The sequence below is a fragment of the Myiozetetes cayanensis genome, unplaced genomic scaffold (genome assembly GCF_022539395.1).
Source record: "Myiozetetes cayanensis isolate MyiCay16 unplaced genomic scaffold, myiCay2020 scf33, whole genome shotgun sequence".
Taxonomy (NCBI): Eukaryota; Metazoa; Chordata; class Aves; order Passeriformes; family Tyrannidae; genus Myiozetetes; species Myiozetetes cayanensis.
The window spans coordinates 2,002,107-2,018,947 of record NW_026087555.1 but is presented as its reverse complement, the minus strand read 5'-3'; the positions used below and the strand labels follow the sequence as shown (position 1 = coordinate 2,018,947).

The 16,841-nt window shown below is 37.9% G+C and overlaps 1 protein-coding gene across 1 annotated transcript in view; it reads left to right on the top strand.

Moving 5' to 3' along the window:
* Positions 1 to 16,017, top strand: part of ARHGAP10 (Rho GTPase activating protein 10) — a 145,951-nt gene extending 129,934 nt beyond the window's left edge. The window contains exons 21-23 of the mRNA XM_050327363.1: positions 4,200 to 4,331; positions 5,800 to 5,891; positions 15,042 to 16,017. Of these exons, the coding sequence (XP_050183320.1) occupies positions 4,200 to 4,331; positions 5,800 to 5,891; positions 15,042 to 15,130 (313 nt within the window). The 3' untranslated portion in view covers positions 15,131 to 16,017. The remainder of the gene's footprint in view (positions 1 to 4,199; positions 4,332 to 5,799; positions 5,892 to 15,041) is intronic.
* Positions 16,018 to 16,841: the final 824 nt, after the last annotated feature.

Genomic DNA, 16,841 nt, shown 5'->3' with positions numbered 1-16,841 from the left:
TTTTGCTCTGTCTGCATTATCATTTAAAAATGCTTTAACTTAGGACAGCTGCTGTAGACATTACCTTTGGATTTACCAGGCTGGCATGAAAGATCATTTCACTAATGTGTTAGCTGCTTCACTGAGACTTCACAATCCAAGTTTAACAAAACCTCTATTTCAGTGCTGACTGATGTGTTCTGTATAAATGAGGGTTCAGGAATGTTGCGTGCATGTCACATACTTGAAATTTTGAGGATAGAGTTTCTTTTCGGGGGGAACAAAGATGAGGAAATTCCGTCCTATTTTGTCTCCAGCTTTTCTGCATATAGGACAATTTCTAGAATTTCGCACGTGTATTTTTCTCCTCCCCACTCACCAAGGCTTAGGGGTTCTTAACTTGCAGGAAGATCTGGTGGTGGACAGTGTTGAGTTGCATACTGAATTAGAAATTGCCGAACCTTTTGATATACACTGTTGTCTTATAATGAAGCCTTTCAAGAACACCTTCCCTGAGTTTGTCAGCCAGACACTGTGATACGACAGCCATGGGGCTGCCAAACTTGTCTATGAAACAACTCTTTTTTTTCCTTTTTTTTTTCCTCAGGAGTTGCCATGTAGATTCTTTTCAGAGTCTCTGCCTTGCTCTCAAGATAAGAGGCTGCTCTTTAGCTGTGTTACCTTAGGAACCAGTAAGATAAACATCCAATAAAATCTTGTTTTCAGGAGTTTGTTTCTGAGTATCAGTACAAAATCTCTAGCTTATTTTCAGTAAAGCCATTCCCCCCCTCCTCCCTTTTCCCAATGCTCACTATGCTAGACAATAGCATTTTTTTCCTCAGACAGAGATGGTTATGTGAGGCTTTTTTTTTTTTTTCTTTTCTCTTCTCCTACCCTCAGGAAATGCATTTCCTTCATTTTAGCCTTTAGGAGAAAGGATTTCTTCAACATACCTTCTTAAAGTTGAGATGCTCTATGATAAGATGTGCAATACTTTCTAATATGTCCTCATCTTGATAAACAAGGCATGCAGAGCTTTATAGCAAGATAGCCTTGCTATCACAAGAATATTTTTGAGGAAAAACCAGTAAAATCTAGCCAGTTTGTTGCTTACACACCACAACATTGGAAATTATTTTTCTTACTGAGTAAAACCTTCTGTTTTAACAACAAAATTAAGTGGTTCCTGAGATAGCCAGGTACAGTAAATAAAAACAAATAAACAAACAAGACCCCCCCATGAATTCCAGAATGTGCTTTGTAGTCAAAGCGGTACATTTTTTTCCTCTTCTTAATATGGTGAATCTATTGCTGTTGAAAAGTAGGGGTTTTTTTTTTGTTTCCCTGCTGGATCCTAGGGATGATCTCTTGCTGGGTAATCAGGAGCCTAAAGTGACAGGAGAATTCAGGAGCTGTGCTGCAGTGCTTTCCCTACAACTGAAATGTATTAAGGGAATTCATCAAAAGAGTGGGGAAGGGAACAGCCTGGCACTCCACATACCTGCACTTCTGGAGTGTTTTTCCATTTGAACTGTTGGAGTGCCTCAGAATTCGTAGAAAACCTACCAGTTTTAACATGCTTTTGTATAATGCTGTCCGGTAAAGGACAGTGTAATCTTACTTGTTGATAGATTACACTTCTTGTTGAGCCTCTGTAACTTGAGAAATAAACATGCCATGACATGGATCTGAAGATTTTATTTCATCTTCTGTTCCTTTACTTGCACACCTTTTCTTTTGTGTTTTTTTTTTTTTTTTTTTTCCAAGTCTCAGCAAGAAATCATCTGTTATTTATTACAAGTACTCTTAAGAATGACCACTGCTTTCCTGGGTTGGAGAGTTCCTTTTGTGTCTTCCCTGTTCTGAGTATCTTTGAAGTTATTAATTCTGTATTGTAGGTGCAGGTGGTGTGTGTTGTTCTAGAGATGATCAAGTAAATTGCATAGATTAAAATGATGCATGTAGCAATGAAATATTTATTAAATGGAAGAGTTAATATTCACTTGCTGAAAATCAAACAGCACACATCTGAGGTGTGCATGAGAGAAGGCCACTTGGTGGAATATTCTTGAATGTTGATTAGTTTACATTAGAGATATTTTAATACTCTTGTGGTGATATACTTGGAATGTTATTTTCCTATTTTCTGTAGCCTTTACAGGTTTCAGAAATGAGTCTGACACCAATCTTAATCACAGAATCATGGAATGGCTTGGAAGAGAACTTATGGTCCATCTCATTCCAAATCCCCTTCTATTTGAATTTAATCAATTTGAATTTAATAAATAGGAGCACAAGGAAAATATTTTTTCTTTAAGTCTCAGAATTGTTTTAAGTAGAATAGTTTAGCTTATGCAAGTAGGATACATTTTTTTAAATTCACTTTTGAAAAACTTTTGTCTTAGGTTCACCTACTGAGCTAAAATTAATTCTCTGAATGAGGTCACTTTTAGCAGAAGGATTTTATCTGAGGAAAATTTTTAAATTATTATAAAAATGGGAGGAAGAGAACAAGTTCAAGTAAAAGTAAACCCCCAAATTATGTAGATGCTGTTCTTCAAAGGTATGTCATTATTGGAAAATATAAAAAATAGTGTAGTGCAAGATTCACATGCATTAAGAAGACTAAACATCTTCTTCCCAAAGTTAAACATGAAATATGGCTATAGTCAGCATAATCCAGCTCATCATTCAGCTTAATACATATGATTCCTTTCTTTATTTGGTAAATAATTTTTAAAAGCAGAGCATGTTTTGATAAACCCCTCTAGTTATGATCCCAGCACACCAAAGTTTCATTTTTATTAGTGGAATTAACAGTAGAATGCTGTTTCATACACTGTGAATTCCAGTTTTCATCCAAATGCTGCCTGACACAGATCCAGAGGAAAGTCTATTGTCTTGTTAAATAAGGAACGTGACATTTACCACTTTACAATGTACTAAATTTAGAAATTAATGATCAAAATTAATGTCTGCTTAAATATGCAATTGCTGGAATGATTATGAGATATATTGGCTAGGAGAACCAGTTTGTGAAAGTTGAATTTGATTGTAAACCACATTATGTAAACCAACATATAATGATCTTTTGTCCTAGAAATTAAATATCCCAGTGTACAATAAGATTAAAATCAGCTATCTAAATTAGATTTCCTGCTTTCTTTTATTTATTTACAATTATAACCGGGGTGGTTGTTGTTCCCTTTTGTGCTTTTGGTCAATCCACCTTGATTAGGTGTGAATTTAGACTCCCACAAAAATCTTCTTGCCTGAATTATTAGATTTTGGTGGTATTTTGCATATTTATGCTATCTAAGAGGTTAATATTGGAATAAGGTGAACTCATAAACGCTGTATTGTGAAGTCTGTACTTCTGAGTGATGATTCCTGCCTGAATGCAGTGTGTGAATGATTTTAATCCTGTTTCTGCTTAGAAACTGCTTGAAGTCCAGCTCTTTGTTCCAAAGATATGCTGGCATTAAGTGATTGGACTATTTGTTGTTTTGCCCATGCAACGAAAGAAAGCCTTCCAGTGCTGAAACATTTTAGCTCTTTAAGGTGGGAAATTAGGAACCTCCTTTATGTTAGGGAGGACTTTGTATGTTTTTCAAGGACTAATAAAAGTTTCAATTTTGGCTGCTGTTTCTTCTCCTTCTGTGGCAACTGTGTGCTCAGCTGCTGAGTTAGTGCCGATTTGAGCAGCATTTGGTGAGGGCAGCCACTGAGGCAGTATTTACCCAGCTATGAGGATGAGATCTCAATCCAGAGCCAGCACCGTGATCCCAGTGTTGTAGTAGCTGCAGCCTCGTTAGAAATCTTTCCAGCCATACATGCCTTAGTATAGCACCGAGAAGGTTTTTAAATAGATTCGTCAAAAGTTGGGAAGGCAAAGTGGCAGCTCAAATAATAACCTGCTACATGCAGTTTCACTGTGTCTGTCTTTATTAGATAAGGAATGGGGAATTTTACCTTTTTATTGCTTATGTCATACATCTCAGGTAGTCCGTCTTAGCTTAGGATGTCGGGAATGTAGGAGAAAGGTCTTCAAGGAGGAAATGTAGAATCACAGGGTGACCATTTCTGCAAAATCAACTTGGCAGTATTTTGGGGTTTGAATTCGTAGATCTAATGAGTTGTCTAAGGATTGAAACATTATGGTAAGCTAACAAGTTTTATTCACATTGTTAATTCTGCCTTGACTATATATTTCCACTTAGCCCTGGTCAAAGCCGCCCATCGATGGTCTCGTGGATGAATATTCCGTCTGCTAACCCAGCTACCACAAATACTGCACTGTCCACTTTCTTCTTCCCCAACCCTGCCACTGGGAGTGACAGAGCAGTGGAAAGGTACAATGTATACTTTGATTTGCTGGCTATTTATTTGCCTCATTTTTCTGTATGTTTTAAAAATAGCTAATTCACGTTTCCCGTGTTATGTGAATGATTATCTCCAATCAGGAGATGCAGCGTTAGCAATTCTGATAGAATAAAATCACTATCTTACTTTTCCTTTGAACACCTTCGTTAGTAGAAGGCACACAGATTGAGCCAGTGGCTTATTGGTTAATACAAGCAGGTTTTGTTTTGGGTGGGCAATTCCTAGTGTCTCCTACAGTGTTTCTCTTAATGTCTTTTAAAATACAGATTCTTTATTTTCTGTAGCTGTGTTTGTCAGATGTAAGTTTCTCTTCCTAACCTACTTGCCTCTGAAAGACTTTCCTATGGTTTTACCTTTCCCTGTTGTTTCATTCTTTTCTTTCACATTTTGTCCTGCTTTTCTTCCATCTTGCTTCTGCTTCCTTCCACGTTGTTGTCCATCTTTTGAAGCATTCTCAGTTTTTCCTTTGAAGGTCTTCACCATCTCAGCTTTTTCCTTCATACAATTTGAAGGAAAATAATTTTTTTTATTTATAATATTTTCTTTTCTAATTCAAGTAGTTTGATATATTCACAATTTATTCCCAGTGCTTGGTAGCAAAAATCCAGTTTCTCAGTACTGGTTGCATTTTGCACCACAACCGTATTGTCTGTTTGACAGCAAGTTCCTTGAGGGAGGAAGAATCTTTCTCACTGTTATTGTATGTGTAGTTTTTGTTGCCTGGGCTCAACAAAAGATGATTTAATAGTGTGGGTGCTCTGTCTAAACAAAGCATCATTGGGCAGCAGCAAACTGTCAGTTTGCAAAGGCATGATTAATTAAGCCATGCCGATAATACTTACATATTCCAAGATCTCTGCTTATGGTACTTGGAGAAAATGGGTACTGTGGAGAAATTCATATTGATGGCTTGTTACTGAGCATCCTGAGAACACCTCTACAAGACCGCCTGAGGTGTTAGAAATCTTGAGGAATTTAAGAAAAAACAGCATCTTCAGTAGACTAGTAATGTTGTACTGTAAACAAGCATAAAATGTGAATTCTGAACAGTGACAGTGAAAAGCTGAAGTGCAGGATTCATGAATAAATGTTTCAGAAGACATAATGATGATTAGTCTGTAAATTAAGTATGGTATGCTTTGCCCACTATTGATTTCCTTGCTGATTAACACTTGAAAAAATTTTAACTGTAGTTGAAAGTCGAGTTTGTCATAAAAATAAGTGTGCATGAAGTTGGGAGTATGATATTCAGAAATGCCAACAGTAAGGTGTGAAGCTTTGGCTTTGGCTGTGTGTATGAATTACAAGCCTGTAAGGATGCATGTGAAATTGTGTTTAAACTTCCAATCATCTTCAAATGTGAATAGAGACAGAATGGTTGAGAGAGTGTCTTCATAATAGCAAAAACTTGCTATAATTCATAATTTCATTTTTCAGTGCTGCCCACCGGAAAGCAAGAGCAGTTTATCCGTGTGAAGCAGAACATAGCTCTGAATTGTCATTTCAGATAGGAGCAATATTTGAGGATGGTAAGTACTGCTTGAGTAAATATAAAGCAATGAAAAACAAATTGACAAAACTGCTAAAATGGCTTTGGATAAAAATACAAGCCTGAGTACTATTCTGCCAATGTTGCTGATGGCACACAGTTGGTGATGGAGATGTTTTCTGGTGTGAGGAAGCAACTTAACATATCCTTAGCACTGTGAGGCAATGCTTTTGATTTTGGGTGAACTTTCAATTGGTTGAATTTTTCAGCATCATTTAAATGTGTTGTACCAAAAAAAATTATTCAGTAATAGAAGAGAACATCTTGACCTATGAAAATGTTTTTGTTTTCGTTTTTGTTTTTGTTTATTTTTTTTAAATGTGAACTATTGTTCTAAAATAACACATAGGCTTTCATTTAAAACAAAAAAATCCGTTTAAGGATTTTTCAATCAGAGTGCCAGGTAAATCAGGTGAACACTGGAGAGAAAAGGCTTGCTGTTAGGGTCAAAGTGTGTGTTAGTAATAGTCACTGAGGTGCAGGATGAAGGGCTGTGTTTAAAGATTTCTATGGACCCAAATATAACATTACATATGAGCACCCAGAAGGTGATTCCTCTGCTCAAGACGGTGTTGCTCAGTGAGCTTCCGTGTATCTATCCTTCAGCAACTACACAGGAACTTCAAACTCATAGGAAATGTTTTAGGTTTTAAACCTAATGCCTATACAATATAGTATAAACTCTGAAGATGCAGAAGGCAACATTACAGTATAGTTTCTTCTTCTCATGAGGAAATTTCTAATACAAGAAAGAGTATGGAATGGCTCAACATGGCCTGGACAAATTCAGAAATTCTTGTTACTTTAATGCAATTTAATAATAATTCTAAGCAGAAATTAGTTCATAGCAGCAGCATGGTATGACTGTTGTTTATTGGAAGAACTTGGTAAAAAATAACATTCATACTGAAAACTAGAAGACTTTTAAATTTGGCCAAATACTCATCCAAGTTTGGTGCAGACTGGGGAATTCAAAGTGATCTGAGAACTGCATTCCTAAGGACCTTCTGAGTTCATTATTTCAGTCTTTCAGTCTAGAGGCAAGGGGCTAGTAAGAGGCATCCTGATCTTTAAAAAAATCTGGAAATTCTGCAGCGATGACTCTTTTCTCATCCATTGTTAGCTTTTAGCTTGCTACCAGGTCAGAAATCTGATATGTGCTTTCCAGAGGGAAAGTGGTATTTAATCAAACACGCTTAGGGGATGTACTGCCCAGTCATTTATGAATCTTTGTTGCATACCCAATGAAGGAGTATTCCAAATTTCCAGTTTACATCCAGCAGGGAAAAAATGTACACAGTCTAAACCAGATGGAAAACATCAACCTGCAGGCATTAAAAAGCTAACTAAATATGTCCTGTATTTCACAAAACGCACTTAACTCTTAGCACTGGATCAAAATGGGGGGGATGTTTTTCTTATAAGTGAAAATCTTTGCAACCCTGGTAGGATGTTCCTAATTTATTTAACAAGATGAAACAATTGGGAAGCTTGGCAAAATTGTATGTTTTTAGTGTGTTTAACAGCAGTGAAAACATTGCACAGGCATAGATATCTCCTTCCCCTTCTTTGTGATGCTTCTTTTAAAGCAGGCCTCTGCCTCTTCCCAAACAAGTAAATAGCAAGCCTTGGTCCAGACTCCGGTTCTGATTTTTTTGCAGCATAAAGTGGTCTGGAGTCCCCAGTAGATACTTCCCTACTAGCACACACTTTACAAAATCATTCTTGATGTTTCCTGTTAGAGCTGCCTTGCAGGCAAATCATGTCTGAATCAAGCTAGGTGGGAAACCTTTTAGAGATGAATTAGCTAAATGATTGCTCTTTTTAAAGTTCTGAACACCAGCTATTTTAATTTAAGTTTTTAAAAACATGGCTGATAGGGATCTTCAGCAGACATAAAACTGTGTACAGGAAAGAAAAATCAAGTGCATGGTGTAAAAGATTTGATGTCTAGGAGAGGCATTGCTGGTGCAGAACATGATGGGTTGCACACCTTTTTTGTTGGTATGGGATAAGAAATTCTTTCAAGAAACAGCTTTTTAGTGTGACAGGAATGTCAGGATTCTCTTCATGTGTAATGAGATCTCTAGAAGTGGTGGCAAAGCTACTGTGATTTGTTGCATTACAGCCTCACTTGAGTTTTTTAACCAGAGAGTTGGATTGTCCGAGAGCAAGTATGGAATTTGACTCTGACATGTGTTGAGAAATATTTCAACTGTAAGACTCTTTTTCCAGCTCATCATGCAAATAAGGTTGGAAGCTTGGGAAAAGGTTGCATGGATTGCATTTTGAAAACCTAATTGCAGATTTCCAATGGCAAGGATCACATTTCCTTAAATACATTTGTTTTGATTTGTTCCACTGTATCCTGGTTATTTTATAGGCATTGTCCTTGCCCTGCAGGGCTCTCACCCTAAGGTAGGCCATGGATTGGCAGAATAAAGAGGGAGAGCACACAAGTAATAGGGCAGCAACTTGATGTATGTAATAACTTAATGGTCATTTCACATGGTTCCCAGTAGATTATGTCATGGATGGCTCAAGTTATTCTCATGCAATGTGCAGACCAGTCTCCATGTTGGAAACCTCTGAAATGCCTCAACATGGGCCTTTTCCTTTTGTACTAGGCACCCTTGTGTCTATGCTGGAATCAGATTCCAGTGAGTCAATTCAGGTTCTTTAGTTACTCAATTTAAATTCCCATATGCCCTAATAAAGCCCCCAAATGAAGAATTAAAGTAATAATACATCAGTTCTGCAGCTCTACCAATAACCTTAACTATCAAAGTGACAACGCATCAATCAAGTTGACGTACAGCTAGTATCAACCATTAAAGTAACTGTTAAATTAATGTCTACTAAAAAGTGCTGCTTCCATTAGTGAAGGTTTTATCCATCTCTCCTCTCTCCACCCTGCCTGTCTCACTTTTCTAATGCTGTCTCCTTCACCTCTCTCTATTTGGTTATTGATTTTTTTTTTCTTTTTCTTTTTCTTCCCTCGCTTTTCTGCATTGTTTCCTTTCTTGTTTCCCTTCCCTGTTCTTCTTGGTCTGTCTCTCTTGGCCCATGGATGTTGATCGCAGTGGTTCTCTCTTACCTGTCATTACTCTGGATGAATCCTTCTGGCTGCTCTAGCCTCAGACAGGATAATGGCATTTAGTAAAGTACAGCCTTGCATCTGTCATAGCTGCTAAATGCAGTGTTGGTGCAAGAAGGTAAGGACTTAACCTTTACTCCCATCTCCATTTCCTATTTCTAAATGGGGGAAAAAAAAAATCCGTTTGTCTCCCTCATCCAAGGTTAGATATGCTAATATTTTAAATTCAGCTTTGCATCACCTGATAGGAATCTATATAGAATCTTAGCATTTTCATGTTCAGGAGTTTTCACTAGTGTATGTACATTGTGCTACCCTGAATTCCACAGTCTTTCCATTAAAGTGACATAGAATATAAATGCTAAGGCACCATCTGGTAAGTTAAAAAGAAAAGGCAAAGTTTTCTATTTAATTGAATCGTGTAAGAAAATGAATAATGTAATCTGAACAATATCCACTGTAATTTTTTTTTTTTTAAATCTTCAATTCAATTTGCCTTAGGCTGTGCCAATATTTTTCTTTCCCAGTTGTTACAGGCTATATTATAGACAGCACAGAACAATATAATTCAAGTGGTTAGAGGCAAAGCTTGAAGAGTTTGCAGCTGGATAAGGGCACATATGGGAAGAAGCAGAGTATGATTTGAGATTGAGAGAGACATATGCTGGCTGTATATTTCTGTTGTTGTTGAGGCAGATATTCCCAATAATCATGGAAAGAATAATCAGACTACCTGGCATTGAAATTTTGCCAGCCTTGGAGCCAAGTGTTGTTAAATTTCTGGTTCTTGAAAGAGACTGCTTAAAATTCAGTAAATGGGAATTTCACTCAGGAGAAGTTTTTTAGATAGGGTAAATGGTGTTTACACAACAAAAATTCCTTGGCAGTATTGCTAGCAGGAAGGCTTCCTGAAAAGTTGTCAAGATAGCTCTTATCAAGGCTTTTTACAATTTTTAAAATCAGGGTTTAGGGCAGAAAAAATATGAGGAAAACTGAGAAAGTGTTTTGTTCCTCAGGAAAAGTGGGGCAGCCATCATTCCTACCAAGTATAAAAGGAACACAAAAAGCCATGTTCACATGGCTGTTGTCATTCCCCTCTATCTCTCCTAGTGTAACAAAGTGCCAGCCTTAGTTAATGTCCCTGGTTTTGACTCCAAGGCACTCTCTGCCCTCTAATTCATGCTGTGGCTTCTGGACTGTCTGTCTTCATGGCACTGACAAATGAAGGATTTATCAAAGAGAAGTGGTGCTCCCAAAATATTGTATTTCCTTGTATGTGCAAATTGTTCTTTTCCTGAGGTAAAAATGAGGATAGAGCTACTTCTTTGTGTACCTTTTGTCTGTGGACTTCAAAGCACTTGGAAACATTCATGTGAATTAATTATCTTCATTTTACATCTGGAGAAACTGTGAGTGTACAGGCCATGGACAGATGTTCTCCTTTTCAGATACCTCCATGCCGTTGGGAGGTAGTTACCTCATGCTGCTGCTGAAAGTTACAATCCTTTCACCAATAACAATTACCAGATGAGCAATACCAAATTCTTACTGACATTGCTAGAAGTTTTTGCAAGTCACTGAAAGTAATTTGACCTTAACCAGTCTGGCTTTGCTCCTGCAATAATAGTTGTGGAAGTAGTGATCTCCAGGAGAGAAATGTTAAAGTGGAAGTTGCTTAAACTGATGCATTTTACCTTGTAGTTGGTGTGTGTGCAAGACTATAAGAGATGTTCAGCTGTCAGCTGGGATGGGAGTAATTTCAGGAGAAAGACCCCAAGTCTTACAGATTGGTGAGGTTTAATGTTGGTGACACAGGTCTCTAACTTGTATTGCAGCGAACTCGGCAGCAACTCAGCTTGCCTCTACTTTAGTGTGAGCCAAGTTATTCTTTGGACACTCTCTCTATTCATTGTACTGCCTAGTTATCCACCTACTGTAATAGACACTTGGGAAGTCTCAGACTGCAAGCTAAATTCCACCTTCACTAGTTTGTCATGGTGTATCAGTGTTTGTTTTTGTTCACAAGCCTGAGCCCTTATGGGCAGAGTCCTTTATTTGTGGGCACACAGTACATTTTCAGCAGGATCAGGAAGAAGACCCCCTGACTCCTAGCCCTCTGTTCTGTCCACAAGATAATTCTGCTTCTCACAGCATAATTAAAGGAAACAGCAAGTTCTGAAATTCCAAATTCTATGCTAATCCTAAGCATGCTCAATGTTTCTGTATTTCTTCAATCAGCTTTATCCACAGAGATTGTTTGAAAAACCCAGAGGGATTTCTAAACACAGAAAGCTTGCAAACACTTTTTGTTTGTTTGTTTGTTTTGGTTTTTGTTTGTTTTTGTGGTTTTTTTATTTTTTTTTTTTAATTTTATTTCCTAATGAAAAATTGGCCAGTGTGATTGAGTTCTGTGAAAGGGAATTCTGGTGCTATAGTGGTTTTAGCAGTGAGATTTCTGTTGTTCTCAGAATGCGAATCCTCATTTAGGTTTTTTGGGGGGGTTTTCTAGTTGACAAAATAGTCCATCAGAAAGGGAGGTTTTCTTGTGCCAGGCACCCTGCATGTTAGATTTCCTCCCAAAATCGCTGGTTTCCACAAAGGTGGGGAAATCAAGTGTGAATCAGTGTCTGAATAGGTCTTGCTGAAGTTAGTGGCACCTAGGCAATGAACTAATACTGCTGTGGAAATGAGTCTTGCTCTGATGTGTGGTTGAGAGCTGTGAAATGTTTGAGCTGCCAAAGCAGAGCAAGGTCTGCTTGTAGCACTGGGTCTTTGTGAACTGATGTTTATAAATTTTATGTATTTGCAATTAGACAATTGTAACATTGGCAATATCAAAGCTATTTCCTATGGAGCATACAGAAAAATTAAAAGGTGATTTTATTGCATTTCTTGAATAGGTGAAATCAGGAAAGCTTCTACATAAAGATCTCATTACAAGTTGCAAGTCTGTAGGTTTTGTTTTCCCATTTGAGTTGGGTGACTGTTCCAGAGCACTTGCTGTAATACTGATGGTCTGACAACCCCCTCCTCTACACATTGCCTCCACTACAGTGAGACTGCTTAAATGGCCTTGCAGCAGGTATTGAGAAAGCCACTGTCCCACTCTGAGCTTTCAACTTTGCTGCTATTTCCACTGTCCTAGGAGGTGATAGCTTTTAGTAGGGGTTCTATAGTTGGTCTTGTTGTTCAATCTTGCTATACACTGGTTAAACCTTGCTGAAAATACTTAATTTTTAGTTCTCTGCTCTGTACCTTTTATACTACAAGTACCTTCCCCTCCTGTCTGTAGCCGACATGAGATTTATTCCCATGGGATGATTGGTCTAGTAATGAGTTGTAGTTTTAGGGCCAAATGTGTAGTTTCTGCAACAAGGTATTTTTAAATGAGGCAGGCCTGAGAAAGTACTAAGAACTGTAATAGTGGTTGACTGAGAAGAAATGACAGAAAGGGGACACTATGGAACATCTTCTCTTGAGCAGGGTATTTTTTCAGAAATAGCCTGTGTCCTGGGTTTATGAAGAGCTGTGCACGATAGAAAAATGGCACTTTTTTTGTGTGTGTGTGGTTAAGTGGTTTTGATGGTTTTAAATGAACGTGCGTGTGCTGTTGTACCCAGTACTTTGGAAATGGATTAGCAAACAAAACAGGATCACTGGAGCTTAAAGCAGATTGACACTGGGATGGCATCCTGATTGGTATCATGTACCTACAGTGATACACGTAGGTATCCTTAACCCTTCTTGCATGTGATGATTTGAGTGGGGGCAGAAATCTTAAATGACGTGTCACCACAGCTGCTGAATATTAAGAATTACTTTTTAGTGTGTTTTTTAAAATAAAGACTGATCTCTAAAAAACAGTGATCTTGGGTGTAATCAGAGTGATAATTATATCTTCAGTCTTCATTGAGTCTAAAAGAAACTTATGCCAACAAGTGAGGCCCTGAGCTGTGTGACGTGCACGCAATTTCCCAAGCATAGAGCTCAGTTGTACTGTTTATGTTGGATCTTCTGGGCTGAAAATGGTATTTGTCTCAGAGTTTATTATTATCAAAATTGTTTAGAAAATATTTCTTTTTGAAATTTGCTGTTTAGTGTAGAGTCAAGTGATTCAGCATAGTTTGAGCATTTCCTCCCCAGAAACATTTTAGGTAAATTTAAATTTCAGTGTGAACCACTCAGATTAGGGCTCCCTTCATTTTGAACAGGCCTTTCATTGATTTATAGACACTCACATGCCAGTGATACTTATCCTCTCTCTAATATAAACTGAGGTTGAGCTCCAGAGGACAAGTAGAAATTTCCTATTTCCAGGTTTTCTAGTTATTTTTCTTCCTGATCTGTCACTTTTTGGAGTTTGTATCCTGTAATACAGATGTGCTCAGTAGGTATGGGAGACTTCAGGGAGAGGTTTGGCTGGCTGCTGGCACATTTGCTGGAAAGAGCAGAATTACAGCTCCACTGCTGGAGGGAGGCTTGTGGTGGTGTCAGCAATGAGTTTTCAAATGCGTGTGTACTCTGTAATTGTGGGATAAAAATGACAAAGAGAGAGGAGGGCCTGCTAATTACTAATAGTAATGTAAGTTACTGTGTGCGCAGAGATCCTAAAAGGTAATTTTCTATGTGTGTTTTTCCCTTGGAATCTTCCTCTTGAACGCTTTCATTACAAGTGTAAGCCCAGACTTTTGTTCTGAATCCAAACTATCAGTATCACTTAAAAGCAGTTTTAATTTTCTAGGTTTGTTGGGGATATAGCTGTTGTTTAAAGTGTGGTTTCTGAGCACAGCTTCTAGCTTCACTGTCTAACAATTATAGGACACGAGGAAAAAAGTAGGGGAAAGTATGTTTTTTAAGTGCTCAGAGGAGCCTTACAATGCCTTTGAAAGTGAGACTTAACATGTTGCTCTCTCTTAGCTGTTATTTCCCTGATATGTAGAAGGCTACAAATATCACATTCCCCAATGTGTTAATGTGTTTTAAATAATGTATTGACATGGCTGGCAGCATGTTTCAGCATTTGTCTGATCTCCTCCCTAAATACTGTCTGTCTCAGAGGCACTGTGAGGATAAATTAATACAGTAGAGAGTATCGTAGGTTGCTAAAAAGTGTGGGATTTTGCAGTTACATAGGTAAGTAGATACCTATATCATATCCTTATAAGACATCTGATTAAGGAATTTGAGGACTTCTTGGTCTGTTTTTCCAAAGAAATGAGACTTATGCTTCAACTTCCTGTCAGATGTGGTCAAAATACATATAGGAAGTCAGATTTCATTAGCTCTGCTCACAGCGTAACTTGTGGGGCATTGAGAGTCCAAGCTGAAATATTTCTTATTTTAAATTCATGGATACTCTTGTAAAAAATTTGGGATCAGCAGCTGTAAGCACTTAGGATGGCACTAGTAACAAGGAACTGTTCAAGCTTTTTTCTTTGGTTTTTTTTTTTTTTAATTGCACTATATATTTGAATTTCAGAGAGACAATTTAACCAGAAGAATGATTCAGATTTTGTCCATTGGTCACTTCCAATAGCAGCTCTATTCTGAAGAGATGATACTTGGAGTGACATCTGGCTCATTTCTATTTCCCGTATAATCCTTTCCATGCTTACTTTTCATGCCATTTTTTTGTGGCTCTGAGACTCCAGATTCACCCCTGCTGCTCAAGACAGGTCTTGGTCTTGCTTCATCCCACCCACTGACATTGTTTTCCACATTTTGATATGAATTCTGACTTTTCCCTGAAGGCATAGATTTTCTATTTTATAAGTTTGTCCTAAGCTCCATTAACCGTTTCCTTAATGAAGTCTCCTGCACCTGAAAGCTATTTCACCGTGTACACTTTGGAGAATATTATAAAGTATTTAAGTCAATAATCATCTTTATCTTTCCTTGCCAGATTCTTAAACTGGTCATTGCAGATGACGGGATGTTTTTATGGATACTTTGCCTGGTGTCACAGAGCTAAAGCTAAAAAAGTGCTAAATCCAGTATAAAAAGATGCAGTAATGTTTTTCCTTTTCTTTGCAGTGCAATTTTCCAGAGAACCAGGATGGCTAGAAGGCACGTTAAATGGCAAGAGAGGACTTATTCCACAAAATTATGTTCAGTTTTTATAGCTTTGTGCATTGAACGCCAAGAAGGTGTACATGGTATCCATGGATTTTTGTTCTAGTCACTTGTCTCTACTTCTGTGACTGCTTTTAATCAATGAAGAGCTGGACTATGGATTGAAGATCCTAATCTGTATAAAGACATTGTGTTGCCAAATATGAATTAAAAAAAAAAAGATTCTTTGAGGGTTGGAATGAGTGGGAGGGACAAATAAGGGGATGGAGGAATAGCTTAATTTTTTAATAAGGTGCTTTTTTCCAATTGCAAAGAGCAGCAGTGGTATATTTGTTTGCAAAATAATTAGCATTTTAAGTCAAGTATTTGGTTGATCTGTGACTCAACTTAGTGTCCTGGAGATTATGACTCAATAACCAGCCTTTTTAACAGAATGTGAGGATGGTGAGGCACTGGTACAGGTTTCCCAGAGAAGCTGTGGATGCCTCATCCCTGATAGTGCTCAAGACCAGGTTGGATGGGGCTCTCAGCAACCTGGTCGAGTGGAAAGTGTCCCTGCCCGTGCGCAGGGTGGTTGGAATTAGATGATCTCTAATGTCCCTTCCAACCTGATCCATTCTATGATACTATGATTATTTGGGTTTGGAAGGTACTGTTGGATAAAAAAGGCTATCATGCTGACAATTAAGTTATATTTCAAAGTGGAATAGCCAGTACAGAACAGACATCTGTAAGTAAAATAATAGTTACTAAGACATGACATTTTTCAAATGTCTTCAAAGAGCACATTCGTTTATTCTGTGTGTATGATTTCATTTATTTTATAAAGATAAGACACATGAACTTTTATTACAGGCTCCTATATGTCATGGTTTCTTTGCTACTCAAAAATATCACTGTAAATGAAATAAAATGTTATTTGCTATTTGACTTGTCATTCCTATGTTGCAGAATATTTTGCTCTGCTTCTGAAAGTTGTGACATGCAATAATTATTGGCAGCTGTTTGCAGTCAGCCTCAAGCAGGCTCCAAAATGGTTGGGGACCTTTCCTCACTTAAAATAGGCAACTCTGCAACTCTCAAGCCAAAAGGAAAAAAGAATCCCTGGCTTTTGCATCCTGGAGGTGTCCTGCATTTTATCTGTTATCTGTCTGTCTAGCTGGTCACTGACCTTGCCTTTCTTCCTTCCCTGTCATTGTCAGCTGTAAGGTCTTATGCATGCTCCAAGGTATTGGAATCCTCAATAGCTGCCTCAGAATTTGTAGAATTATTTGAGTAGTGAGAGTGGTATCTTGTGTTTAAAAAAAAAAAAAAGTTACATGCAATTTATCACTAATCCCTGTATTTTTCTTTCCTTTAAGTAAGACGCTCTGGGAGGCAGTGGAGAGGATGCAGGAAAATATCACAGTATGACACATAATACAGGCTAAATTATTTGTTAAATTGGACTCTGTGAATTTTGAGTCATTTACTGCAGATATCCTTACCTTGCAAGTTTTCTAACAAATGTACTTAGTAAACCAGTTAATGGTTAATGCTGCTTTAAGGTTAGAATGGCTTCCCCCCCTCCCCCTGCCCCCAAAGATTTAACTCCACACCATTATTTTGTTCCTTTGCCCAGACTACACAGACCATTGGAGTGAACACAAATCATCTCCAGATGGAGCAATGGTGGGCCAAGCCAGTACAGCTCTCCAGCACTAACCCTCATTGCCTGGAGGAGTTTCATTTGGTGTATTCTCCTGGTGTTGGAGCGGTGAC